The sequence below is a fragment of the Pristis pectinata genome, chromosome 27 (assembly GCF_009764475.1).
Source record: "Pristis pectinata isolate sPriPec2 chromosome 27, sPriPec2.1.pri, whole genome shotgun sequence".
NCBI lineage: Eukaryota > Metazoa > Chordata > Chondrichthyes > Rhinopristiformes > Pristidae > Pristis > Pristis pectinata.
Genome location: NC_067431.1, coordinates 707,786 through 735,560, shown reverse-complemented (window position 1 = coordinate 735,560; position 27,775 = coordinate 707,786). Strand labels below are relative to the sequence as shown.

At 44.4% G+C, this 27,775-nt stretch overlaps 1 protein-coding gene across 1 annotated transcript in view; it reads left to right on the top strand.

Moving 5' to 3' along the window:
- Positions 1 to 23,062, top strand: part of siae (sialic acid acetylesterase) — a 69,362-nt gene extending 46,300 nt beyond the window's left edge. Inside the window, exons 7-9 of the mRNA XM_052039686.1 lie at positions 6,727 to 6,881; positions 9,717 to 9,909; positions 19,260 to 23,062. Of these exons, the coding sequence (XP_051895646.1) occupies positions 6,727 to 6,881; positions 9,717 to 9,909; positions 19,260 to 19,493 (582 nt within the window). The 3' untranslated portion in view covers positions 19,494 to 23,062. The remainder of the gene's footprint in view (positions 1 to 6,726; positions 6,882 to 9,716; positions 9,910 to 19,259) is intronic.
- The last annotated feature ends 4,713 nt before the right edge of the window (positions 23,063 to 27,775 follow it).

Genomic DNA, 27,775 nt, shown 5'->3' with positions numbered 1-27,775 from the left:
AGGTTGTAAATCAATCTTCAATACATTTGAAATAATGTTAAAAATGTCTTTCCAATATTTTTCCAAAAGAGGACAGGACCAAAACATATGTGTCAAAGAAGCCACATTCGATTTACATCTGTCACATATAGGATTTATATGTTGATAAAAACGAGCTAGCTTATCTTTTGACATATGGGTCCTGTGAACTACCTTAAACTGTATCAAAGAGTGTCTGGCACACATTGAAGATGAATTAACTAAATGAAGAATTTTCTTCCAAGTCTCTGTAGGTGAAGATGTCTGGAGTTCACTCCCATTCATTCTTAATTTTGTCCAGTGGTTCTGAATGAATTTTCATAATTAAATCATAGATTATTGCTATCAAGCCCTCTGACAAGGATTAAAACCAAATTTTTTTTCCATAATTTCAGTTTTGTAAGGTGTGGGAAAAGAGGGTATACAGGCTTTTAAAAAAATTTCTAATTTGCAAATATCGAAAAAAGTGTGATCTAGGCAAATTGTATTTGTTAGACAATTGTTCAAAAGATGAAAATCAGTTATCAATGAATAAATCACGAAAACATACTGTTCCCTTCCTTTCCATATGGAAAAAGCTGAGTCAGCTCTGGATGGATGAAAGAAAAAATAGATTGAGTGGGACTTGATAGATTAAATTTATTCAATCCAAAACATTTACGAATATTCGTATTGTATGTTTAACAATTGGGTTAATCGTATGTTTACTTAATTTGGTAAGTGCAAAAGGGAGTGGAGTTCCTAAAATAGAAACTAATGAAAATTCAAGTACTGATTGGTCCTCAAGGTGTATCCATTTGGGGCGTTGAATTACATCTGAATCTTGTATCCAAAAAATTAAATATCTAATATTGATTGCCCAATAATATAATCTAAAGTTAGGCAAGGCCATACCACCATCCTTTTTTAGTTTTTGTAAATATTTCTTACTTAGCCTTGGGTTTTTATTCTGCCAAATATATGAAAGAATTTTAGAATCAATAGTGTCAAAAAAAGATTTCGGGACAAAAGTTGGAATCGCTTGAAATAAATATAAAAATTTTGGTAAAATATTCATCTTAACCGCATTAATTCGGCCTACCAATGATAGAGACAGTGGGGACCATTTAGTAAATAATTGTTTAACATGGTCAATTAAAGGCAGTAGATTAGCTTTAAATAAGTCCTTATGTCTCTTAGTAATTTTAACACCTAAATACGTAAAATAGTCAGTTACCAATCTAAAAGGTAATTGGCTATAAATTGGGATTTGCATATTTAATGGAAAAAGTTCAGTCTCTTTCCATTTAAACAATTTGCTGCTTTTCCATTCCTACCAAAGTGGGTGATCTCATTTCCCCACATTATACGCCCTCTGCCAAGTACTTGCTCACTCACCTACCCCTTTGCACCTGTCTCACAGCTTGCATTTCCACACAACTTGTATGATCATTAGACTTGGTGACAGGAAACTCAATCCATTGATGTTAATCACTCACAGATTGTGAAGTGCTGCTTGCATTGGCTTCAAGGGCTCCAGTGGTCACAGCTACAAGCCATCTACATGGGCTTTTAAAGAAGCAGTGTTAAGATTGACATAGTGTTGTCTTTGCACAAGTAGAAAGCAGGAAAGAAATTCAGCCTTGGAGTTGTACAGCACACAAAAAGGCCCTTCGGCCCATATTTGTCCATGCCGACCAAGATGAATATTCAATCTAATCCCATTTCCCAGCACTTGGTCCATATCGTTTTAAACTCTTGTAATCCATATACCTGTCCACATACTACTTAAATGTATCTAATGTACCCACCTCAGCTTCCTCTGGCAGCTGGTTGCATATATCTACCACCTGCTGTGTATGTAAAACAAAAAGTTGCCCCTCACATTCTTATTAAACCTTTTACCTCTAACCTTAAACTAGAGGACACAGGTTTTCGATTCTCCAACCCTGGAAAAAAGACTGCTCATCCTATCGATGCCCCTCACGATGTTATACACCTCTGAGATCATTCCTCAGTCTCCTATGCTCCAAGGAGTAAAAGCCCAGCCTGTCTAACCTTTCCCTATAGCAGAGTCCCTTGAGTCCTGGCAACATCCTGTGGTGGCCATTACGGAGACTTGGATGGCTCAGGGACTGGAACGGTTACTTCAAGTGCTGGGTTTTAGATGTTTCAGGAAGGACAGGGAGGGAGGCAAAAGAGGTGGGGGAGTGGCACTGCTGATCAGAGATAGTGTCACGGCTGCAGAAAAGGTGGAGGGAGTGTCTGCGGAGTCTCTGTGGGTGGAGGTTAGGAACAGGAAGGGGTCAATAACTTTACTGGGTGTTTTTTATAGGCTGCCAAATAGTAACAGGGATATCAAGGAGCAGACGGAAGCAGATCCTAGAAAGGTGTGATAATAACAGAATTATTGTGATAGGAGATTTTAATTTCTTAACTATCGATCGGCATCTCCATAATGCAAGGGGTTTAGATGGGGTGGAGTTTGTTAAGTGTGTTCAGGAAGGTTTCTTGACACAATGTGTAGATAAGCCTACAAGAAGAGAGGCTGTGCTTGATTTCGTATTGCGGAATGAACCTGGTCAGGTGTCGCATCTCTCAGTGGGAGAGCATTTTGGAGATAGTGATCATAATTCTATCTCCTTTACGTTAGCACTGGAGAGGGATAGGAACAGACAGATTAGAAAGGCGTTTAGTTGGAGTAAAGGGAATTATGAGACTCAGGCAGGAAATTGGAAGCTTAAATTGGGAACATATGTTCTCAGGGAAAAGTAGAGAAGAAATGAGGCAAATATTCAGGGGATATTTGTGTGGAGTTCTGCATAGGCATGTTCCAGTGAGGTTGGGAAGTTATATTAGGATACAGGAACCCTGGTGTACATAGGCTGTAATAAATCTAGTCAAAAAGAAAAGAAAAGCTTACAAAAGGCTCGGAGAGCTAAGTGATGTTAGAGATTTGGAAGACTATAAGGCTAACAGGAAGGAGCTTAAGGAAATTAGGAGAGCCAGGAGGGGACATGAGAAAGCCTTGGGGGGCAGGATTAAGGAAAACCCCAAGGCTTTCTACAAGTACGTGGAGCAAGAGGATAAGACGCAAAAGAATATTGCCTATCAAGTGCAGCAGTGGGAAAGTGTGTATGGATCCAGAAGAAATAGCAGAGGTACTTAATGAATACCTTACATCAGTATTCACTATGGAAAAAGATCTTGGTGATTGTAGTGAGGACTTGCAGCAGGCTGAAAAGCTTGAGCATGTAGATATTAAGAAAGAGGAGGTGCTGGAGCTTTTGGAAAGCATCAAGCTGGATAAGTTGCTGGGACTGGATGAGATGTACCCCAGGCTGCTGTGGGAGACGAGGGAGGAGATTGCGGAGCCTTTGGCAATGATCTTTGCATCATCAATGGAGACGGGAGAGGTTCCGGAGGATTGGAGGGTTGCGGATGTTGTTCCCTTATTCAAGAAAGGTAGTAGAGATAGCCCAGGAAATTATAGACCAGTGAGTAACTTGATGGAGAAGATAGTGAGAGGCAGGATTTATGAACATTTGGAGAGGTATAATATGATTAGGAATAGTCAGCATGGCTTTGTCAAGGGCAGATCCTGCCTTACGAGCCTGATTGAATTTTTTGAGGATGTGACTAAACACATTGATGAAGGAAGAACAGTAGATGTAGTGTATATGGATTTCAGCAAGGCGTTTGATAAGGTACCGCATGCAAGGCTTATTGAGAAAGTAAGGAGGCATGGGATCCAAGGGGACATTGCTTTGTCGATCCAGAACTGGCTGGCCCACAGAAGGCAAAGGGTGGTTGTTGACGGGTCATATCCTGCATGGAGGTCGGTGACCAGTGGTGTACATCAGGGATCTGTTCTGGGACCATTACTCTTTGTGATTTTTATAAACGACCTGGATGAGGAAGTGGAGGGATGGGTTAGTAAGTTTGCTGATGACACAAAGGTTGGAGGTGTTGTGGATAATGTGGAGGGCTGTCAAAGGTTACAGAGGGACATAGATAGGATGCAAAACTGGGCTGAAGAGTGGCAGATGCAGTTCAACCCAGATAAGTACGAAGTGGTTCATTTTGATAGGTCAAATATGATAGCAGAATATGGTATTAATGGTAAGACTTTTGGCAGTGTGGAGGATCAGAGGGATCTTGGAGTCCAAGTCTATAGGATGCTCAAAGCAGCTGCACAGGTTGACTCTGTGGTTAAGAAGCCATATGGTGTATTGTCCTTCATCAATCATGGGATTGAATTTAGGAGCCGAGAGGAAATGTTGCAGTTATATAGGACCCTGGTCAGACCCCACTTGGAGTACTGTGCTCAGTTTTGGTCACCTCACTACAGGAAGGATGTGGAAGCCATAGAAAGGGTGCAGAGGAGATTTACAAGGATGTTGCCTGGAATGCGGAGCATGCCTTATGAAAGCAGGTTGAGGGAACTCGGCCTTTTCTCCTTGGAGTGACTGAGGATGAGAGGTGACCTGATAGAGGTATTAAGATGATGAGAGGCATTGATTGTGTGGATAGTCAGAGGCTTTTCCCCGGGGCTGAAACGGTTGCCACAAGAGGACATAGGTTTAAAGTGCTAGGGAGTAGGTATAGAGATGTCAGGGGTAAGTTTTTTACTCAGAGGGTGGTGAGTGTGTGGAATGGGCTGCTGGCAATGGTGGTGGAGGCGGATATGATAGGGTCTTTTAAGAGACTGTTAGATAGGTACATGGAGCTGAGAAAAATAGAGGGCTATGGGTAAGCCTAGTAATTTCTAAGGTAGGGACACATTTGGCACAGCTTTGTGGGCTGAAGGGCCTGAATTGTGCTGTAGGTTTTCTATGTTTCTAAATCTTTTTTGCACTCTTTCCAGTTTAATCACATCCTTTCTATAACAGGGTGACCAAAAATGAACACAATACTCCAAGTGTGACCTCACCAATGTCTTATGCAATCACAACATAACCTCCCAACTTCTATATTGAATGCACTGACTGTTGAAGGGCAGTGTGCCAAAAGTACCTTCACTGCTCTGTCTATCTGTGACTCCACTTTAAGGGAGCTTTGCATTTGTATTCCAAGGTCCCTCTGTTGTGCAACAGCACCCTGAGCCCTTCTGTTCAACGTAAACGTCCTACCTTGATTTGTCCTTCCAAAATGTAACACTTTGCACTTACCTGAATTAAATTCAATTTGCCATTCCTCAGCCCACCTACCCAACCGAACAAGATCCTGCTGCAATTCTTGGTATTCCACTGTCTACGATACCACCTATTTTAATGTTATCTGCAAACTTACTAACTATTCCTCATATATTCTCATCCAGATCGTTGATATAGATGACAAATAACAATGAGCCCAGCACCGACCCCTGGAGCACACCACTAGTCACAGACCTCCAGTCTGAGAAACATCCTTCCTACCATCCAGCCAATTTTATATCCAATTTGCTAACTCTCCCTGGATGCCATGTGATCTAACCTTCCAGAGCAGCCTACCATGAACCTTATCAAAATCCTTATTAAAATCCATATATACTACATTTACCACCCTCCCCACGTTAACCATCCTTTTCACTTCATCAACAAACTCAATCAAATTCGTAAGACAAGATCTCCCATGCACGAAGCCATGCTGGCTACCCCTAATCCCCTGCCTTTCCAAATGTAAGTATATCTTATCCCTCCAAATGCTTTCCAGGAACTTACCTACTACAGATGTTAGGCTAACGGGTCTATAATTACCACATCTATCCTTACAGCCCTTCTTAAATAAAGGGACAACATTTGCTATCCTCCAGTCTTCCGACACCACGCCAGAGGATAGTGATGTTGTAAATATCTCAGCGAATGCTCTTGCAATTTCTTTTTGAACTTTTCATGGTATTCTTGTATACAGTATACCTCTTCCAAACCTGGAGATTTGTCTACCTTCATACACCTTAACATGTGCAACACCTCTTCTACTGTGATATGGACTGCTCACAAAACATCTCCATTAACTTTACCAGGTTCCCAAGTCTTCACATCTTCCTCCATGGTAAAAATGGAGGAGAAATGATCATTGAGGATTCTGCCCACCTCCAGCGGCTCCATACATACAGTCCTGTTGAAGGGTCTTGACCCGAAATGTCGACTGTTTATTTCCCTCCATAGATGCTGCCTGACCTGCTGAGTTCCTCCAGCATTTTGTGTGTGTTGCTCCAGATTCCAGCATCTGCAGAATCTCTTGTCTCCATACATAGATTTCTGTCTCGGTCTTTGAGGGGCCTTATTCTCTCCCTAGTCACTCTTTTACCCTTGATATACTTAAAATAAAAATCTCTTTGGATTCTCCTTAATTTTCTCTGCCAAAGCCATCTCATGCCCCCTCTTGGTCGTCCTAATATCCTGCTTGAGTATACTCAGGCATCCTCTACATACCTCCAGTGATTCACTTGATCCCAGCTGCGTGTATCAGACCCAAGCCTCCTTTTTCTTGGCCAGAGTTACAATATCCCTTAACGTCAGGGTTCCCAACTCCCAGCAGATTTTACTTTTACTTTAACAGGAACATGTAGTCCTTGAACTCTTGCTATCCCACCTGCCGCACGTCCCTTTGCCTGCAACAACCTCGCCCAATCCACCTTTGCAAGCTCCTGTGTAATACTGTCAAAATTTGCCTTGCCCCAATTCAGAACTCAAACCCTCTCAGCTCTGGTCTTTAACACTGACCTATTTATTCTTTTTTTTGTAGCTTTCTACATATCACCACAGAGTCCCAGACGATTCCTTCCCTTGGATTCGTTGGCATCAAACAGCTGATTTTGGTTATGCTCCAAACCCTAAAATGAGAAGAACATTCATGGCAGTTGCAATGGACCTGGGTGATGAGAAATCTCCTTATGGCGTGTAAGTGACAAAGTTTAAAATATATTTTCAAGACATAGCTAAATAACTTCAGTCAGAAGCAGCTAGGGAGATGGCCAGATGTGAATGGAGCACACTGTGTCCTCAGTGTGCATTGTCCATTGGAGTATCACCACCGTGGGGATTATGGGCAAAAGCGACAGACAACATCGGTGAGGTGGGACCTACATAACCAGACACTCTCAGCAGAGAGTTGCAACAGTAGCAAAGGAGCCATGTCAAGGTTTATTGGTAGATGAAGGACTTGGTTTTATTTGTTATAATTGTTATCAGAGTGCTTCACAGACAGGGAATGACTTTTGATGGCAGCCACTTGGGCAAATGCAGCAGCAAATTTGTGAATGGCAAGATCCTACGAAATGCCAGATGAACCATAGAACAATACAGCACAATACAGGCCCTTCGGCCCACCATGTTGTGCTGCCCTTCAAACCACACCTAAGGCTATCAAACCCCTTCCTCCCACATATCCCTCTATCTTAAATTCCTCCCTATGCTTATGTAACAATCTCTTGAACTTGACCAATGTATCAGCCCCCACCACCACCCCAGGCAGCGCATTCCATGCACCAACCACCCTCTGGGTGAAAAACCTCCCTCTGACATCTCCCTTGAACTTCCCACCCATTACCTTAAAGCCATGCCCTCTTGTATTGAGCATTGGTGCCCTGGGAAAGAGGCGCTGGCTGACCACTCTATCTATTCCTCTTAATATCTTGTATACCTCTATCATGTCTCCCCTCATCCTCCTCCTCTCCAATGAGTAAAGCCCTAGCTCCTTTAGTCTCTCCTCGTAATCCATACTCTCTAATCCAGGCAGAATCCTGGTAAATCTCCTCTGCACCCTTTCCAATGCCTCCACATCCTTCCTATAATGAGGCGACCAGAACTGGACACAGTACTCTAAGTGTGGTCTAACCAGAGTTTTGTAAAGCTGCATCATCACTTCGCGGCTCTTAAACTTGATCCCCCGACTTATGAAAGCTAACATCCCATAAGCTTTCTTAACTACCCTATCCACCTGTGAGGCAACTTTCAGTGATCTGTGGATATGAACCCCCAGATCTCTCTGCTCCTCCACACTGCCCGGAATCCTGCCATTAACCTTGTACTCCGCCTTGGAGTTTGTCCTTCCAAAGTGTACCACCTCACACTTCTCCAGATTGAACTCCATCTGCCACCTGTCAGCCCAGCTCTGCATCCTATCAATATCCCTCTGTAAGCTTTGACAGCCCTCCACGCTATCCACAACACCACCGATCTTTCTGTCATCTGCAAACTTGCTAACCCACCCTTCTACCCCCTCATCTAAGTCATTAATAAATGTCACAAAAAGTCGACGTCCCAGAACGGATCCCTGCGGGACACCACTAGTCACAGCCCTCCAATCCGAATGCACTCCCTCCACCACAACCCTCTGCTTTCTACAGGCAAACCAATTCTGAATCCACACAGCCAAGCCTCCCTGGATCCCTTGGCCTCTGACCTTCTGAAGAAGCCTACCATGCGGAACCTTGTCAAACGCCTTACTAAAATCCATGTAGACCACATCCACTGCACTACCCTCATTGATCTTCCTGGTCACTTCCTCAAAGAACCCTATCAGGCTAGTGAGGCAAGATCTTCCCTTCACAAAGCCATGCTGGCTGTCCCTAATCAATCCATGATTCTCTAAATGCTCATAGATTCTATCTCTTAGAATCCTTTCTAACAGCTTACCCACCACAGATGTAAGGCTCACTGGTCTGTAATTCCCTGGACTATCCCTACTGCCTTTTTTGAGTAAGGGGACAACATTCGCCACCCTCCAATCTTCTGGTACCATCCCCGTTGACAACAAGGACTCAAAGATCCTAACCAAAGGTCCAGCAATCTCCTCGCTCACCTCACAAAGCAGCCTGGGGAATATTCTGTCAGGCCCCGGGGACTTATCTGTCCTAATATTTTCTAACAGCTCCAACACATCCCCTCTCTTGATATCAACATACTCTAGAACATTACCCTAACCAACACTGTCCTCAGCGTCATCAAGACCCTTCTCTTTGATGAATACTGAAGAGAAGTATTCATTGAGAACCTCACCCACTTCCACAGCTTCCAGGCACATCTTCCCACTTTTGTCTCTCATTGGACCCACCTTTACTCAAGCCATCCTTCTGCTCTTCACGTACGAGAAAAAAGCCTTGGGATTCTCCTTAACCCTACTCGCCAAAGCCTTTTCATGTCCCCTTCTTGCTCTCCTCAGCCCTTTCTTAAGTTCCTTCCTTGCTACTCTATATTCCTCACGAGCCCTGTCTGATCCTTGCTGCTTACACCTTATGTATGCTGCCTTCTTCCTAACTAGTTGTTCTACCTCTCTTGTCACCCATGGTTCCTTCACCCTGCCATTCCTTCTCTGCCACACTGGGACAAATTTATCCCTGACATCCTGCAAGAGATCCCTGAACATCGACCACATCTCCATGGTACATTTCCCTTCAAAAATGTCATCCCAATTTACACTCCCAAGTTCTCGCCTTTATAGCCTCATAATTCGCCTTTCCCCAATTAAATATCTTCCCCTCCTCTTTGCTCCTATCCTATCCTATGAATGACGTTGGAATGTTGACTGGAAGCCTGAGAGAACTCCCGTCCATTTCTTTGGTATGGGATCTTTAGCAGCAGTGAATGCGCCTTAGTTCCTGACAGTATTGCTCCCAGTGCCAGCCTGGGCTCTCAGATTAACATTGGGAGTTGGTCAGAATCCACAACACTCAAATTCTGGAGAATCAGATTTGTATACAAGTGACAACAAACATTTACTTTCATATTTTTCAGCATTCATCCTCGATATAAACAAGAAGTAGCCTACAGATTGTACCTTGGTGCTCTTGCCATAGCTTACGGAGAGGCAGGAATTGTTTTCCAGGGACCTTTTCCAAAATACTTCCAGCTAAAGAACTCCACAGAATTGAGAATCACCTATTCCCAGGAACTTGCTGTGCTGGAGCTCAGTAAGGACATATTTGAGGTATGTGCAGTTGCAGTCAGCTTTTGAAGACTGCTTTAACTTTCGCACCTGATGGTATAGCTGAGGAGGGCAAACACTAGCTTCACAACCTTAACATATTTTGGATTGGATGATATGATTTCCATAGGCTCCCTCTTAAATCTTCTACACACAGATGTGTTCTCCTGAGTCTGATCCTCAGGACAGAATAATAGGATTGAGCATGGTCAACATGGATTTGTTAAAGAAAAAGTTATGTTTAGCATCTCCTGGAATTGGTTCTGCTAAATCGTTGTTGAACACTCTTCATAGCAAGAACATCTTTCTTCAGATAAGGGGGACCAATATCCTAGCAGGCAGATTTACCAGTGCTACTAGGGAGGGTTTAAACTAGTTTGACAGGGGGGTGGGATCCAAAGCAGAAGTGAGGCAGATGGGAGGCTGGAAGTTGAGACAGAATTCAATGACAGTAGGGTCAGGAGACAGGACAGGCAGTAGCAAAGCAGGGAGTGAGGAAAGACTTGGATTAAATTGCATTTATCTCAATGCAAGAGTCCTGACAGGTGAGGCGGATGAACTCAGGGTATAGATAGCTACATTGTGGAGAAACAAGGGACTGCAGATGCTGGAATCTAGACGAAAAACACGATGATGCTGGAGGAACTCAGTAGGCCAGGCAGCATCCATGGAGCTGAGTTCCTCCAGCATAATATAGCTACATTGTACTGGATATTATAGCTATAACAGAAACATAGCTAAGGGAGGGACAGGACAGGCAGCTTTAGGTACAGGTCCTAAAGGCAGGATAGAGGTGCAGGAAAAAGAGGAGGGGGTGTTGCATTTATAGAACATAGAACAGTACAGCACAGTACAGGCCCTTCAGCCCACAATCTTGTGCTGAACTATATGAACACCTCCTCCATGATCAATCAAACCCTTCCCTCCTGCACAGCCCATAACCCTCCATTTTTCTTACTTCCACCTGCCGATCTAAATGCCTTTTAAATGTTCCTGTTGTAACAGCCTCTACCACCCCCGGCAGTGTGTTCCAGGCACCCACCGCTCTCTGTGTAAAGAACCTACCTCTGACATCTCTCCTGAACATTCGTCCTCTGACTGTAAACAGATGTCCTCTGGTATTGGCCATTGCTGCCCTGGGGAAAAGGTGCTGGCTGTCCACTCTGTCTATACCCCTCATAATCTTATACACCTTTAGAGAACTGTGCTGTATAGTTCTATGGTTCCGTCAAGTTGCTTCTCATCCTGTGTTGTTCCAAAGAGAAAAGTCCTAGCTTGCTCAACCTTTTCTCATAAGATGTGTTCTCTAATCCAGGCAGCATCCTGGTAAATCACCTCGGCACCATCTCTAAAGCTTCCACAGACTTCCTATAATGAGGAGACCTGAACTGAACACAATAAGTGTGGTCTAACCAGAGTTTCATAGATCTGCAACATTACCTTGCAACTCAATCCCCCGACTAATGAAGACCAGCACACCATACCTTCTTAACCACCCTATCAATTTGCGCAGCAACTTTGAGGGATCTATAGACTTGAACACGGCTCAGAATCCTGCCATTAACCTTATACTCTGCCTTCATGTTCATTCTTCCAAAGTGTACCATTTCACATTCTTCCGGATTGAACTCAATCTGCCACTTCTCCGCCCAGCTCTGTATCTTGTCTATATCCTGTTGTAACCTACGACAACCTTCTACACTATTCACAACCCCTCCAACCTTCATGTCATCCGCAAACTTACTAACCCATCCCCCCACTTCCTCATCCAAGTCATTTATAAAAATCACAAAGAGCAGGGGTCCCAGAACAGATCCCTGCGGAACACCATTGGTCACCAAGCTCCAGGCAGAATACTCTCCATCTACTACCACCCTCTGCCTTCTGTGGGCAAGCCAATTCTAAATCCATGCAGCCAAGTTTCCATGGATCCCATGCCTCATGATTTTCTGGATGAGCCTACCATGGGGAACCTTGTCAAACACCTTACTAAAATCCATATACACCACATCCACTGCTTTACCTTCATTTACTTGTTTTGTCACCTCTTCAAAAAACTCCATCAGGCTCGTGAGGCATGACCTGCCCCTCACAAAGCCATGCTGACTATCCCTAATAAGACTATGCTTCTCCAAATGCTCGTAAATCCTGTCTCTGAGAATCGTCTCTAATAGCTTGCCCAGCACTGAGGCAAGACTCACTGGTCTATAATTCCCAGGATTATCACTATTACCTCTCTTGAACAAAGGAACAACATTTGCCATCCTCCAACCTTCTGGTACCACTCCTGTGGCCAAGGAGGATGCAAATATCATCGTCAACACCCCAGCAATCTCTTCCCTTGCTTCCTGGGGTATATCCCGTCCGGTCCTGGGGTCTTATCTATCCTAATGTTTTTCAGAAGCTCCAACACGACCTCTTTCTTATTCTCAACATGCTCCAGCACATTAGCTGTTCTAAACTGACCTCACATTCATAAAAGTCCCTCTGCCTAGTGAACACTGAAGCAATGTATTCATTAAGGACTTCCCCTACCTCCTCCAACTCCAAGCGTATTTCCCCCTTTATCTCTAAGCAGTCCTACCCTCACTCTAGTCATCCTCCTGTTCCTCACATACATGTAGGATGCCTTGGGGTTTTCCTTAATCCTACTCACCAAGGCCTTCTCATGTCCCCTTCTTGCTCTCCTAAGTTCCTTCTTAAGCTCCTTCCTAGCTAATTCTCGAGCCCTGCCTGATTTTTGCTTCCAAAAGCTTATGTATGCTTCCTTCTTCCTCTTGACTAAATATTTCACTTCTCTTGTCAAGCATGGTTCCTTTACCGTTCCATCCTTTCCCTGTCTCAGTGGGACAAACCTATCCAGAACCCCATGCAAGTGTTCCCTTAACAGCCTCTATGTTTCTTCTGTGCATTTCCCTGAGAACATCTGCTCCCAATTTACGTTCCCAAGATCCTGCCTAAAACAGTCATAATTAGCCCTCCCCCATTTAAAAACTTTTCCATATTGTCTGCTCCTATCCTTGTCCATGGCTATGATAAAGATCAGGGAGTTGTGGTCACTATCTCCGAAGTGCTCGCCCACTGAGATGTCTGTCACCTGACCAGGTTCATTGCCTAGTACTAGATCCAGTCTGGCCTCTCCTCTATTTGGCCTGTCTACATACTGTGTTAAGAATCCTTCTTGGACACACCTAACAAATTCTGCGCCATCTAAACCTTTTACACTAAGGAGGTGCCAATCAATATTAGGGAAGTTGAAGTCTCCCATGACAACAACCCTGTTATTTTTGCACCTTTCCAAAATCTGCCTCCTGATCTGCTCCTCAGTGTCCTGGTGGCTACTGGGGGGCCTAGAGTATACTCACAATAGAGTGATCTCTCCCTTCCTGTTTCTGACTTCACCCACTCCCCTTCCCACCACCCCCCCCCCTCCCCCCAGCCCCTTTTACCTCCTTCCCTATGCCTTTTGAAACATCTTAACCCTGGAACCTCAAGCAGCCAATCCTGCCCTTGCAACAGCCAAGTCTCTGTAATGGCCACAGTATCATAATTCCATGTACTGATCCGTGCTCTGAGTTCATCACCCTTATTCTTAATATTTCTCGCATTAAAGTAAAGACATTTCAACCCATCCAACTGACTGTGTTTATGACCTGTCCACTGTCTATCCTTCCTCACAGTCTCTCCACATAATGCATCTACCTTTACACCAACTGCTCCATCATCTGACCGAACGCTCTGGTTCCCATCCCCCTGCCAACCTAGTTTAAACCCCCCCCCCCAACAACTCCAGCAAACCTGCTTGCAAGGACGTTGGTCCCTGTCGAGTTCGGGTGTAACCCGACCCTTTTGTACAGGTTGTACCTTCCCCAGAAGAGATCCCAGTGATCCCCAAATCTGAAACCCTGCCTCCTGCACCAACTCTTCAGCTACACATTCGTCTGCCATATCTTCTTATTCTTACCCTCACTGGTGCGTGGCACAGAGAGCAATCCAGAGATTAGCACCCTTGAGGTCCTTTTTAGCTTCCTTCCTAACTCCTATGTTCCCTGCTCAGGCCCTCATCCCTTTTCCTATCTATGCCGTTGGTACCAATGTGTACCATGACTTTTGGCAGCTCACCCTCCCCCTTAAGAATGCTGTGGACTCGATCCGAGATGTCTCTGACCCTGGCACCTGGCAGGCAACTTACCATCAGGAAGTCTCATTTTCATCCACAGAATCTCCTATCTGTTCCCCTAACCAATGAATCCCCCATCACCACCACAGTCGTCTTCTGCACCCCCCCCCCCCCCCCTTCCCTTCTGTGCCACAGAATCAGATTCAGTGTCAGAGACCTGGCTGCCGTGGCTTTCACCTGGTAGGGTGTCCCCGCGCCCCCCCCCCCCCCCCCCCCCCGACAGTATCCAAAACGATATACTTGTTATTTGAGGGGATTGGCCACAGGGGTCCCCTCCACTGAATGTCTGTTCCCTTTCCCTCCCCTGACGGTTACCCAGCTACTTGCATCCTGCAACCTGGGTGTAACTGTCTTCCTGTATTTCCTATCTGTCATCTCCTCAGTTTCCCGAATGATCCAGAGTTCATCCAGCTCCAGTTCCCTAATACGGTCTGTAAGGCGCTGCAGCCGGATGCACTTCTTGCAGGTGTAGTGATTAGGGACACTGAAGGTCTCCCTGATTTCCAGCCTCCTGCAAGATTAAGGAGAATGTTGCGGCAGTAGTCCGAGATGAAATTACTGACGGATCGTCCAAATGAGGCAGATTCAATTCCCCTCCCCAGCATACTACTAGCTAATGTCCAGGCCATTGAGAACTAAGTTGATGAACTAAAAGCAAGACTGACTTTATCAAATGGAACTGAGCGACTGCTACGCACTCTGTCTCACCTGTTACACCTGCTTCACCTGACTGCGACATACAACCTGAGGGCTTCTCAATTCACTGGGTGGACCATATGGCGTCCTTGGAAAAAGCAAGCAGCAGAGGGGTCTGCTTCCTAATCAGCTGCTTATGGTGCTCAGACGTGATGATCTGGACCAGTTCCTGCTCACTGGACTTAGAATATCTAAGAGTGAAGTGCCACCCATAGTACCTGCCATGGGAGTTCACTTCAGCTGTCCTGATGGCAGTCTACATCCCACCCGAGGTGGAGGTGAAGCCTGCACTCAATGAACTGTACTCCGTGGTCAACAGCCTTGAAATGGGATACGCTGAGGCCCTCCTCATCATATCCAGTGACTTCAACCAGGTCAACTTCAAGAGTATGTGACCAAAATACTACCAGCACATTTCCTGTCCCACCAGGGGCCCTTGACTATTGCTACACAACCATCAAAGATGCCTGCTGATCCATCCCCTGCCCACTCTGGTAAATCAGACCACCAGGCTGCACCCCTCCTCCCTGTGTGCAAACAGAAACTGATACATGAGGATCCAGTACAGAAACTTGTACAGTGCTGGTCTGAGGAGGTAGGAGCTTCTACGCCACTGCTTTGAGTTGGGAGACTGGTCGACATTCAAAGACTCAGCAGCCAACCTAGATGAGTATGTCACCACCATCACGGACTTTACCAGCAAGTGTGTAGACAACTGTGTACCAAAGAGGACAATGCGGGTGTTCCCAAACCGGAAACCATGGATGAACCGGCAGATCCACTCCCTACTGAAGTCCAGGACTGTGGTGTTCAAATCAAGTGACCCTGACTTGTACAGGAAATTGAGATATAACCTTCATAAAGCTATCAGAGATGCTAAGAGACAATACCAGACCAAAATCAGGTCCCAGACCAGCCGTTAGTTGTGACAGGGTTTACATGCTTTAACGGGCTACGAAACAAAGTTGGGCAGCATCACTGATAACAGTGCATCCCTTCCTGATGAGCTTCACACATTCCATGCACATTTTGAACAAAAGGGGATTGGAATGTCACCACCCACCCTGACAGCCTCCAATGCACCTGAACCCACAGTCACCACTGCAGATGTCAGATCAGTCCTCTGGAGAGGGAACCCACAGAAAGCATGTGGCCTGCATGGAGTCCCCAGCCGTGTCCTTAGATCCTGCACAGATTAGCTGGTGGGGGTATTTGCAGACATTTTAACCTCTCACTACTTCAATCTGAGGTTCCTACCTGCTTTAAGAAGACCACTATCATCCTGGTACCAAATAAAAATAAGGTAACATGCCCTAATGACTGCCACCCGGTGGCTCTGACATCCACCATCATGAAGTGCTTCAAGAGGCCGGTCATGGCACACATCAATTCCAGCCTCCCAGAAAACCTCGACCCACTGCAGTTCACCATCCATTGAAACAGGTCCATGGTGGACACCATCTCCCTGTCCCTACACTCACCTCTGGGGCATTTGGATAGTAAAGGCACCTACATCAGACTAATATTTATTGACTACAGCTCTGCCTTCAATACCATAATTCTAAGCAAACTCGTCTCCAAATTCCTGGACCTCAGACTCAACAGCTCCCTTTGCAACTGGAGCCTTGACTTACTGACCAACAAACAGCAATCAGTAAGGATCGGCAGCAACACCTCTGCCATGATTATCCTCAACACTGGTGCCCTACATGCTGTGTCCTCAGTCCCTATTCACTCAAGACTGTGTGGCCAGATTCTGCTCTAAGTCCATCTACAAGTTTGCAGATAACACCACTGTGCTGGGCTGAATCTCAAATAACGATGAGTTGGAGTACAGGAAAAGAGATAAAGAGCCTAGTAACATGGTGTCACAACACGATCTTTCATTTAGTGTCAGTAAAACAAAAGAGCTGGTCATTGACTTCAGGATGGGAGGCAGTGCACATGCTCATCAATGGCACTCAGGTTGAGAGCTTCAAGTTCCTTGGAGTGAACATCACCAATAGCCTCTCCTGGTCCAACCACGTAGACGCCATGGCCTCGAAAGTGGTTGAAGAGGTTCAGCAGGATGTTTCCTGGATTGGAGGACTTCAGTTATGGAGAGAGATTGAAAAGGCTGGGCTTGTTTTCTCTGGAGCAGAGGGTGATCTGGTGGAATTATGTAAGATTATGTGATGCATAGATAGTGTAGACTGTCAAAATCTTCTCTTACCTGGTAGGGGTATCAAGAACAAGAGGATGTAGGTTTTAGGTGAGAGGTAGGAGATTTAAAAGGGCTCTGAGGGGTAAGTTTTTTTACACACAGAGAGTGGTTGATATCTGGACTGTGCTGCCAGAGGAGGTGCTGGAATCAGATACAGTTACTAAATTGATAAATTGGTTTATTATTGTCACATATATTGAGGAACAGTGAAAGACTTTGTTCTGCATGCCATCCATACAATGCATTGGGGTAGTACAAGGTAAAACAATAACAGCATGCAGAATAAAGTGTCACAGCTACAGAGGAAGTGCAGTGCAGGCAGACAATAAGTTGCAAGGTAGATTGTGAGGTCAAGAGTCCATCTTATCGTACTAGGGCACCATTCAATAGTTTTATAACAGTGGGATAGAAGCTGTTCTTGAGCCTGGTGGTACGTGCTTTCAGGCTTTTGTATCTTCTGCCTGATGGGAGAGAAGAGAAGAGAGAATGTCCAGGGTGGGTGGGGTCTTTGATTATGTTGACTGCTTTACTGAGGCAGCGAGAAGTGTAGACAGAGTCCATGGAGGGGAGGCTGGTTTTCCGTGATGTGCTGAGCTGTGTCCACAACGCTCTGCAGTTACTTGTGGTCACTATGTTTAAGGGGCATTTAGACAGGCACATAAATAGGCAAGGCATAGATGAATAAGAACCTACTGTGGGCAAATGGGTTTAGTGTAGTTGGGTGGAAAGGTTGGCGTAGGCTAGAGGGCCAGTTCTTCTGCTGTGCTGTGCTGTGGTTCCAAAAAACTCATCTGTTGAGAGATTTATTGACACAGGTTTGTTCAAAACTTTCACTGAGTTAGAACCAATTACAGCTTGCTTCCTTTGTGCCTTCAAAACTTTTGAGTTATTAAATTAGTCAGGTAAATGAATGCCAATTAGCACTGGATGGAAGTTCATTCTGTGACAGAAAAACCTTTTCTTAACTAGGAAGGTTTTTAGCCAGCAGAAAAATCGTTCTCTCTCTAAAGTTGATCCCTTGCACAGCTCCATGCTAGGGATGGAGTAATTTCTCTTGGGCTACAGGTTCTGGGTAAAGAACTCCTCTTTTAAAAGAACTCCTCTTACAAAATTAGTGTGTCCTATCATCACACAAACTGCTGAATGTACCCAGCACTTACCAGTTACTTGCCCCCGGGAAATGCAATGAGAAGGAAGAAGCTGCCGCAGAACTGTCACAATTTAATTTTTAAGTTATGTAATGGAGATATGTGGTGCACATGATACTCTTCTGTGCCTACCACAAGAATACATACTGATCAGCAGGTCTGTTTATGTCGGAAGCAAGAAGCAACAACCATGTCGGCCTCCTGCCAGTTTGTGCAGAGCAGGAAGCTCAACGTCTTGGAGTTATAACCCAATGCATGACAGTCATCCACTTTGAAATTAAAACAGTCTTGTTTGAAAATCAGTTTAACCAGTTGTACAGGACACTGGTGAGGCTGCACTTGGAGTGTTGTGTTCAGTTTTGGTCGCCCTGCTTATAGTAAAGATGTTATTAAACTGGAAAGAGTACAGAAAAGATCTACAAGGATGTTGCCAGGACTTGACAGACTGAGTTAAGGGGAGAGGTTGGACAGGCTAGGACTTTATTCCTTAGAGCAAAGGAGGCTGAGAGGTGATCTTGTAGAGGTGTATGAGGGGTTTAGATAGGGGGAATGCACTCAGTCTTTTACCCAGAGGTGAGAGGTGAAATATTTAAGAGGAACTTCAGGGGCAACTTTTTTTGCACAAAGGGTGGTATCTATGTGAAATGAGCTGCCAGAGGAAGTGGTTGAGGCAGGTACAATAACAACTTTTAAAAGACGGTTGGACAGGTACATGGATTGGAAAGGTTTAGAGGGTTATGGGCCAAATGCTGGCAAATGGGACTAACTTGGATGGGGCATCTTGGTTTGCATGAACCAGTTGGGCCGAAGGGCCTGTTTCTGTGCTGTATGACTCTAAAGCCTGTTTATCAACTTGCAGATTTGGGTAATGTTGAGGCATGCTCCTGTAAAAGAAGAAAACTTATCACCTTTTTTCTTGGCAATCCAAAATTAATTTGTGGTTATGGAATAAAATTGTCTGTGATCATTTGTGTGCTGAGATTGGTGAGCTGTGGTGGTGGTGGACTGGACCAATTGGTGAGCTGTGGTGGTGGTGAGCTGGACCAATTGGTGAGCTGTGGTGGTGGTGAGCTGTGGTGGTGGACTGGACCAATGTCGGTGATCGGATGTTTTTTCTCCCCCACAGATTCGATGCTGTACAATGTGGAATTATTCCAGCTGTAAGTGGGTTTCTGCCCCCATAGTTGACAATTTCTTCAATATACTGTCTTTGTCTCTGGAACAGTGTCAGCAGAAAGTGAGTGGAGTTCGTTATGCATGGAAGGAATGGCCCTGTAACCTGAAGAAATGTCCTCTGTACAGCAAAAGTTCTAAGCTACCTGCCCCAACATTCATAATACCCAAAAATGATCATTTATAAAATTGTTGTGAAAAAAATTCATCAGAATGAAATAAGAAGATGTTTAACTTTGGTTTAAGTAACAAAGTGGGCTGGTTAATGTATAAGATGCATATTGTGCCTTCTATCAGCCCTTTAAAAGTTGATCAATCCTGTGACTCATGTTCTTGCATAAGACTAACTTTGCTGACTCAGCTGTCTTTTAACTGACTGAAAATGATGTTGATTTTTTTAAAGTACAAAACCTGGGAGATCTGTGTGGGTGTATTACATCCAGGTGTGGCCGTGTGATATCATTCATGCTTCTTGAGATCAATATATTTTCTACTTCATCTTTCCCAGGTATTTCCAGGTAATACATTCTACATTTTGCTCCAGTGATGATCGTCTTGAGTTCCTGAATCCTTGTTAGATTGAAAGAAAAGGCGTATAATGCCCAAGGATTGGGAACCAGGAAAGGATGATTAAAACTTAAAACAAAATTCTTGAGACTTCACAGGATAAATGTGGAACAGCCATTTTCCCCTGGCTGGGTGTCTAGAACTAGCCTAGAGCCAATTTCAATGCTTTGCTTTCTAACATTGGGAGTGCCACCTTCCTGCAGAGTCCTTCACTGCCCTCCTTTTGCTACTCAAGTGGATGTATACGAATATGAGAGCATCAGAAGAAGGAGTGGGCCACCTGCTCCCTTCTATGCTCTGCCATTCAATAACTTCATGACAGTGCCACTTTCTTGTACTAACACAATGTTTCTTGATTCCCTCAATATCTCAAAGTCTATTGATCTATACAGGCTGTATTCAGCAATGGAGCCTCTTCAGCCCTCTTGGGTAGAGAGTTCCAAAGATTCACCAACCTCTGGGTGAAGAAGTTTCTTCTTGTCTCATTCCTGAATGGATCTCCCCTTTGAGTTTGTGACATCTGGTTCAACTGCTCCACCTGTGGGAAAACCAACTCAGCATCTGTTCTGTCCCGCTCCCCAAGAATGTTTTGAAACAGTGAGACGGCAGTACAGCAGCCCAGGCACCCAAGTTTGATCCAGACCTTGGCTGCTGCCTGTGCGGAGTTCACCCTATTCTCCCCACACCAGCGGATTTCCTCCGGGTGCTCTAGTTTCCCCCACATCCCAAGGTTGTACTGATAGGTTAACCATCTATGGTCAACTATCCTTGACCTAAAGCACTAACTCTATTTCACTGCCTGGCCTGCTGAGTGTTTCCAGCATTTTCTGTTTTATTTCAGATGACTAACCCAAGTTTTATTTTCATGAACTGTAAGTTATTTGTTACAGTGGGTTAATGGAGTGGATGGGAATGTGTGAGAGTCACAATGTGTGAAGGTTCACATGCTGAGCTTCAGTGAAATAAGGGGAGGGGGTTTGGGCCGAACAGGTTCCCATTCAGTGCTGTCTCAGAGGTTGGGGGAGAAGTGACTAATGAACTAAACAATACAAGATCAAATGATTTTAACTTGCCAGCTTTAACAGAACATAGAAGATTACAGCACAGTACAGGCCCTTTGGTTTTATCTTGCTCTAAGATCTATCTAACCCTTCCCTCCCACGTATTCCTCCATTTTTCTGTCATTCATGTGCCTATTAAATGTCCTCAATGTATCTGATGTATCTGCCTCCATCACTTCTGCAGGCAGTGCATTCCACACGCCCACCACTCTCTGTGTGAGGGAAACAAAAACACTTGCCTCTGACATCCTCCCCCACCCCCCCATACCTTCCTCCAATCACCTTAAAATTATGCCCACTCACATTAGCCATTTTCGCCTTGGGAAAAAGTCTCTGACTGTCCACTCAACCGCAACAGTTTGATGGGCAGTATCAGAACGATCAAAGAGGTATTAGAGCAGTTATCAAAGGATGACTCAGCCTAGGAGAGCAGTGAAGAAGATTGTGGTCGACACTCTCCTGCAACAGAGAAATGCTCCCAAGTGGAAGAATCAGGCCAGGCAGTTAACGCTGGATCTGCACTTTAAGAAGAGTCACAACCTGGCCCATTACCCAGGTGAAGTCTTTCTGACTTCACCTTCTATCCCACTGCTGCTCTGATGTGACTGAGTTCATTGTTGTCAGTTTACGTTGTATTTTGTATCAAGACACATTTTGTTCACTGAATAACAAAAAACACTCCAATAACTGTGTTTCTCCTTGATGAAGCCCTCGTCTATCATGCAACAGTTAAAACATAACACTGTCGATAATGCGTCTCCGTGTATAGAATGGTATAATGTGCCATTATACCATTCAGTGAGGTGATTCAGTGAGCTCTCTCAAACATACTGAGTTTTTCATTTTGCAGAGTCAGGACTTGGAGTGAGAGTAAATTGGTTTATTATTGTCACTTGTACTGATCGTACAGATCAATTAATTACACAGTGCATTGAGGTTGTACAGGGTAAGAACAATAACAGAATACAGAGTAAAGTGTCACAGCTACAGAGAAGTGCATTGCAGGTAGACAATAAGGTACAAGGTGACAGCAAGGTAGATTGTGAGGTCAAGGAGTCCATCTCATTGTATAAGGGAACCGTTCGATAGTCTTATCACCATGGGATAGAAGCTGTCCTTGAGCCTGGTGGTACATGCCTTCAGGCTCCTGTATCTTCTGCCTGATTGGAGAGGAGAGAAGAGAGAATGACCTGGGTGGATGGGCTCTTTGATTATGCTGGCTGCTACACCAAGACAATGAGAGGTAAAGACAGAGTCCATGGAGGGGAGGCTGGTGTCTGTGATGCGCTGGGCTGTGTCCACAACTCTCTGCAGTTGCTTGCGGTCCCGGGCAGAGCAGTTGCCGTACCAAGCCGTGATACATCCAGATAGGATGCTTTCTATGGTGCATCAATAAAAGTTGGTGAGTGTCAAAGGGGACATATCGAATTTCTTTAGCCTCCTGAGGAAGTAGCGATGCTGATGAGCTTTCTTGGCCGTGGCATCTACGTGATTTGAGCAGGACAGGCTATTGGTGATGTTCACTCCTAGGAACTTGAAGCTCTCAAGCCTCTCGACCTCAGCACCGTTGATGCGGACAGGTGCATGTACACCGCCCCCTTTCCTGAAGTCAATGACCAGCTCCTTAGTTGACATTGAGGGAAAGGTTGTTGTCATGACACCATGTCACTAAGCTCTCTATCGCCTTCCTGTACCCCGACTCATCGTTATTTGAGACACAGCCTACTACAGTGGTATCATCTGCAAACTTGTAGATGGAGTTAGGGCAGAATCTGGCCACACAGTCATGAGTATATAGGCAGTAGAATAGAGGGCTGAGCATGCAGCCTTGTGGGGCACCAGTGTTGAGAATAATCGTGCCGGAGGTATTGCTGCCTATCCTCACTGATTGCGGTCTGTTGGTCAGAAAGTCAAGGATCCATTTACAGAGGGAGGTGTTGAGTCCCAGGTCTCTGAGTTTGGTCTACCGTGTAGTTACCATCTCGTTTATTAACTTTAATAATCTGACATTTCATTGAAACAGCCAACAATTTACCAGATTTATCACCATGTATATAAAGCTGACTTTTGGTTTTGAGTAATTGATTTTCAGTTGGAGATGTTAATAATAAACTGTGTTGTAATTGAAGTTCTGTTCTCATTTTATAGAGCTCCAAACTAGGAGCATCAGAGTAGTTTTATCGATTTCTTTAATCTTATCAGCCAATATACGTAATTCATTGTTAGTTCATTTTTTCAGGCCAGCAGAGTATGAAATAATTTGACTGTGGATATAAGCTTTAAAATTATCCCATAATATCCCACTGGAAATTTCTTCAGTAAAATTAGTTGAGAAGAAATAAAATGAACGAAGTCTAAATCCTGCAGTAAAGAAGGATTGAGCCGCCATTGTCTGGCACCAGAGGGTACGTCCGCTAATTTAATTGATAGTTTCATTGGCATGTGATCAGAAACAGCAATTGCATCGTACTTACAGTCAGTAACAAAAGGAGCTAATCAAGAATTGATAAAAAAATAATTAATCCTAGAGTAGTTGTGATAGACATGAGAAAAAAATGAAAACTCTTTATCACTTGGGTGTAGAAATCTCCAAATTTCTAAAATTCAGGAATCAACTAAAAAAGAGTTGTTAAAAACAGCAGATTTGTTGGGAAGTGCAAGATTCAACACAGATCTATCCATTGAAGGGTTCAGACAACAATTAAAATCTTCACCCATAATCAACGTATATTCATTTAAATTAGGAAAAGATGCAAATAAATGTTTAACAAACTCGGGATGATCCACATTTGGTGCATAAACGTTAACCATAACAATGTTTTTGTTATGAAGTAAGCCAGTAATTAATAGAAATCTACCAATCGGGTCTGAAATTGTCTCATGATGAACAAATGAAATTGAGGAGTCTATAAAAAGAGAGACTCCTTTCACCTTTGCTTATGAGTTAGAATGAAACTGTTGACCCCTCCAAAATCTAAAAAAGCGTTGATTATCCTCTCTCCTAATATGAGTCTCCTGCGCAAAAATATTCTGAGCATTCAGTCTATGAAAAACTTTAAAGATCTTCTTCGGCTTAATTGGATTATTCAAGCTGTTTGTATTTCATGTAACAAAATTAATCATCTTATCCATTTTAATAGCCTAAAAGACATGGTATGTAAAGGGTTAACCTTGTTGCTAAGGAGATTCATTAACAGGAAGAGAAAAAAAGTTCAAAGAGGAGCTGGTAATGACAACAGTTCGGACATATTTGTAGTTTATCAGTCCAGAGGGAAAAAACAACTAACCTAAAAACAGACCCACCCCCCACCCAGAAAAGCCCGAAAACTGGCCAATAGACGGCCAGAATGCTACCCACTATTGTTTAACCCTGACCTTTTGGTGGCATATCTCCAAATTTAAAAGAATGCAAGGCACCATCCATAGACTAAACAAAAAGGAAAGATTAGCCAAAACAATTTTTTTTTAACAAACCGATTATGCCGTGGCTTTATCAAGAGAATTACCAACCTGCATTATTGTTCTCAGCCCGTCTGAGAATTTCACTTCCCGACAGATCACGCAGGTAAAGAAGCCGAAGATTTCCTCCAAGGTTAACTTTTTGTCGCCAGGTGGTCAAGAAATGTGCTTTTCTTTGACTTTGTACTTAATTGGTCTACCAAGCAATGATTAACTTATAGGTTTAAATGATTTTTATGCCCGGAGATATTTTCCTGTGCTTTGTTAATTTTTTCGTGCTTGCTTCTGGAACATGGATAAATTTAATTTTTTTTCACTATTATTTTACTTTAACATTTTTAATGTTCTGTTTGGGTAATAATTAAGAATTTAACTGAGTGACTGATTGCCTTTTTCTCTTTGGAATTAAAATAAGACTTTTTTGCAAGTCTGTTTACAATTTGAAAAATTGTTTTGGAGCGGTCATTTCGGAGCAGCCATTGTAAGAGTGGGCTAGTGTGAGAGTGGGGAGTTGAGGTTTTGGCTTAAGAGGCTTTGGCGAAGAGGCACAGGTGAGGAGCAGGTACAGTTTTTATTTTCCTGTTCATCCTTAGCACTTGACTCAGTGTAGGCAGCGTGGCAGTTAGGGCAGTGGGATGCTCCTCCTGCAGGGTGTGGGTGGTTGAAGGTTGTTTCTCGGAATGGAGGCCAGTGACCAGTGGTGTGCCACAGGGGTTGGTGTTGGGACCCTTGTTATTCATTATTTAAATAAATGATTTGGATGTGAATGCACAAGGCTTGATCAGTAAGTTTGCGGATGACAAGAAATTACGAGGTGGTGTTGACAGTGAAGAAGATTATCGTAGGTTACAGGGGGATCTTGATTAGTTAGGGAAGTGGGTCGAGGAGTGGCAAATGGATTTCAATACGGTGAAGTGATGCATTTAGAGCCACAGAACAATACAGCACGGATACAGGTCCTTCAGCCCAACCAGTCCATACAGACCACGGTGCCCACACAGCTCATCCCAATTTCCCGCATTCGACCCGTATCCCTCCTGGCCCATCCCCTCCATGTACTTGTACACATTCTATCCAAGTGCTTTTTAAATGTTACTATTGTATCTGCCTCAACCATTTCCTCTGGCAGCTCGCTCCTCATACTCTCCCTCCTATGTGTGGAAAAAGTTGCCCCTCAGGTCCTATAACAGGGTGACCAAAAGTGTACAATTTGAAAAGTCAGATCAGTGTGGACTTGTACTATGAATGGTCAGGCACTGAGGAGTGTAGTGGAACAGAGGGACCAAGGAGTACGAGTGTAGAGTTCACTGAAAGCGGCGTCACAGGTAGATGGGGGTGAAAAAGGCGTTCAGCGTGTTGGCCTCATCAGTCAGTACAGAGATTGAGACATTATGTTGCAGTTGTATAAGTCACTGGTGAGGCCGCACTTGTGTACAGTTTTGGTTGCCCTGTTATAGAAAAGACGTGGTTCAATTGGAAAGAGTGCAGAGAAGATTAATGAGGATGTTGCCAGGACTCGAGGGCCTGAGTTACAGGGAGAGGTTGGCCAGGCGAGGTCTTTATTCCTTGGAATGTAGGAGAATGAGGGGCGACCTTATAGAAATACTTAAAATTATGAGAGGCGGAGATAAGGTGGATGGTAACAGTCTTTTCCCCAGGGTCGGGGAGTCCAAAACTAGAGGCCACAGATGTAGGGTGAGAGGGGAAAGATTTACAAGGGACCTGAGGGGCAACTTTTTCACACAGAGAGTGGTGAGTTTATGGAACGAGCTGCCAGAGGAAGTGGGTGAGGCAGGTACAACAGTATCATTTAAGAAGCACTTGGATAGGTACATGGAGGGGAGGGGCTTGGAGGGATATGGGCCGAACGTAGGAAATTGGGACTGGCAAGGTGGGCACTGTGGTTGGCATGGACTGTTTGGGCTGAAGGGCCTGTACCTGTGCTGTATTGCACTATAACTCCATACTGAGGCTGAGGCTCCACACCCTTCATGGGATTCACTTTCCACTGAGTGATAAAACTTCCACTCAGCTCAATACAGAATGGCTAGCTTCATATTTTGAGAGTGTGACCCCTGGTTCTAGACTCCCAGCCTGACGAAACATCAACTCTGTTCTTGTCCTGACAAGGCCCTTAAGAATTTTGTAAGTTTCCCGCCAATCCTCCGGCACCACCCCCGTAGACAACGAGGACTCAAAGATCCTTACCAGCGGTTCAGCAATCTCCTCCCTAGCCTCTTGAAGCAGCCTGGGGAAAATCCCGTCAGGCCCCGGAGATTTATCTGTCTTAATATTATTTAACAACTTCAACACATCCTCTCTCTTGATATCAACAACCTCGAGAACATTACCCCTACCAGCACTCCCTTCCGCATCATCAAGACCCCTCTCCCTGGTGAATACCGAAGTGAAGTACTTACTGAGAACTTCTCCCACTTCCACCGCCTCCAGGCAAATTCTCCCACCTTTGTCCTTAATCGGACCTACCTTTACACTAGCCATCCTCCTACCCTTCACGTACTTGAAAAAGGCCTTGGGATTTTCCTTAACCCTACTAGCCAAAGCCTTTTCATGTCCCCTTCTAGCTCTCCTCAGCCCTTTCTTAAGTTCCTTCCTCGCTACCCTATATTCCTCACGGGCCCTGTCTGAACCTTGCTGCTTATACCTCACGTACGTTACCTTCTTCTCCCTAACTAGTCGTTCCACCTCTCTCATCACCCACGGTTCCTTCACCCTGCCATTCCTTCTCTGCCTCACCGGGACATATTTATCCCTAACATCCTGCATAAGATCCCTGAACATCGACCACATCTCCATGGTACATTTTCCTTCAAAAAGGACATCCCAATTTACACTCCCAAGTTCTCTCCTTATAGCCTCATAGTTAGCCCTTCCCCAACTGAAAAACCTCTTGTCCTCTCTGCACCTGTCCCTGTCCATGACAATTTTAAAGGTTATGGAGCAATGGTCACTGTCCCCCAAATGCTCACCCATCAATAGATCCTTCACCTGTCCCGGTTCATTTCCTAAAACTAGATCTCGCATGGCATTCCCTCTAGTTGGCCTGTCGACATACTGCGTCAGGAATCCCTCCTGGACACACTTAACAAATTCTGTCCCATCTAAACCTTTGGCACTAAGCAGGTTCCAGTCTATATTTGGGAAGTTGAAGTCTCCCATTATAATAACCCTGTTATTTCTGCTTCTCTCCAAACACTGCCTGCCAATCTGCTCCTCTACAGCTCTACTGCTACCGGGGGGCCTATAGAATACTCCTAGTAGAGTAACTGCTCCTTTCTTGTTCCTTAACTCCACCCATACGGACTCTAGAGATGATCCTTCTACAACATCCATCTTTTCCACAGCCGTAACAGTGTCCCTG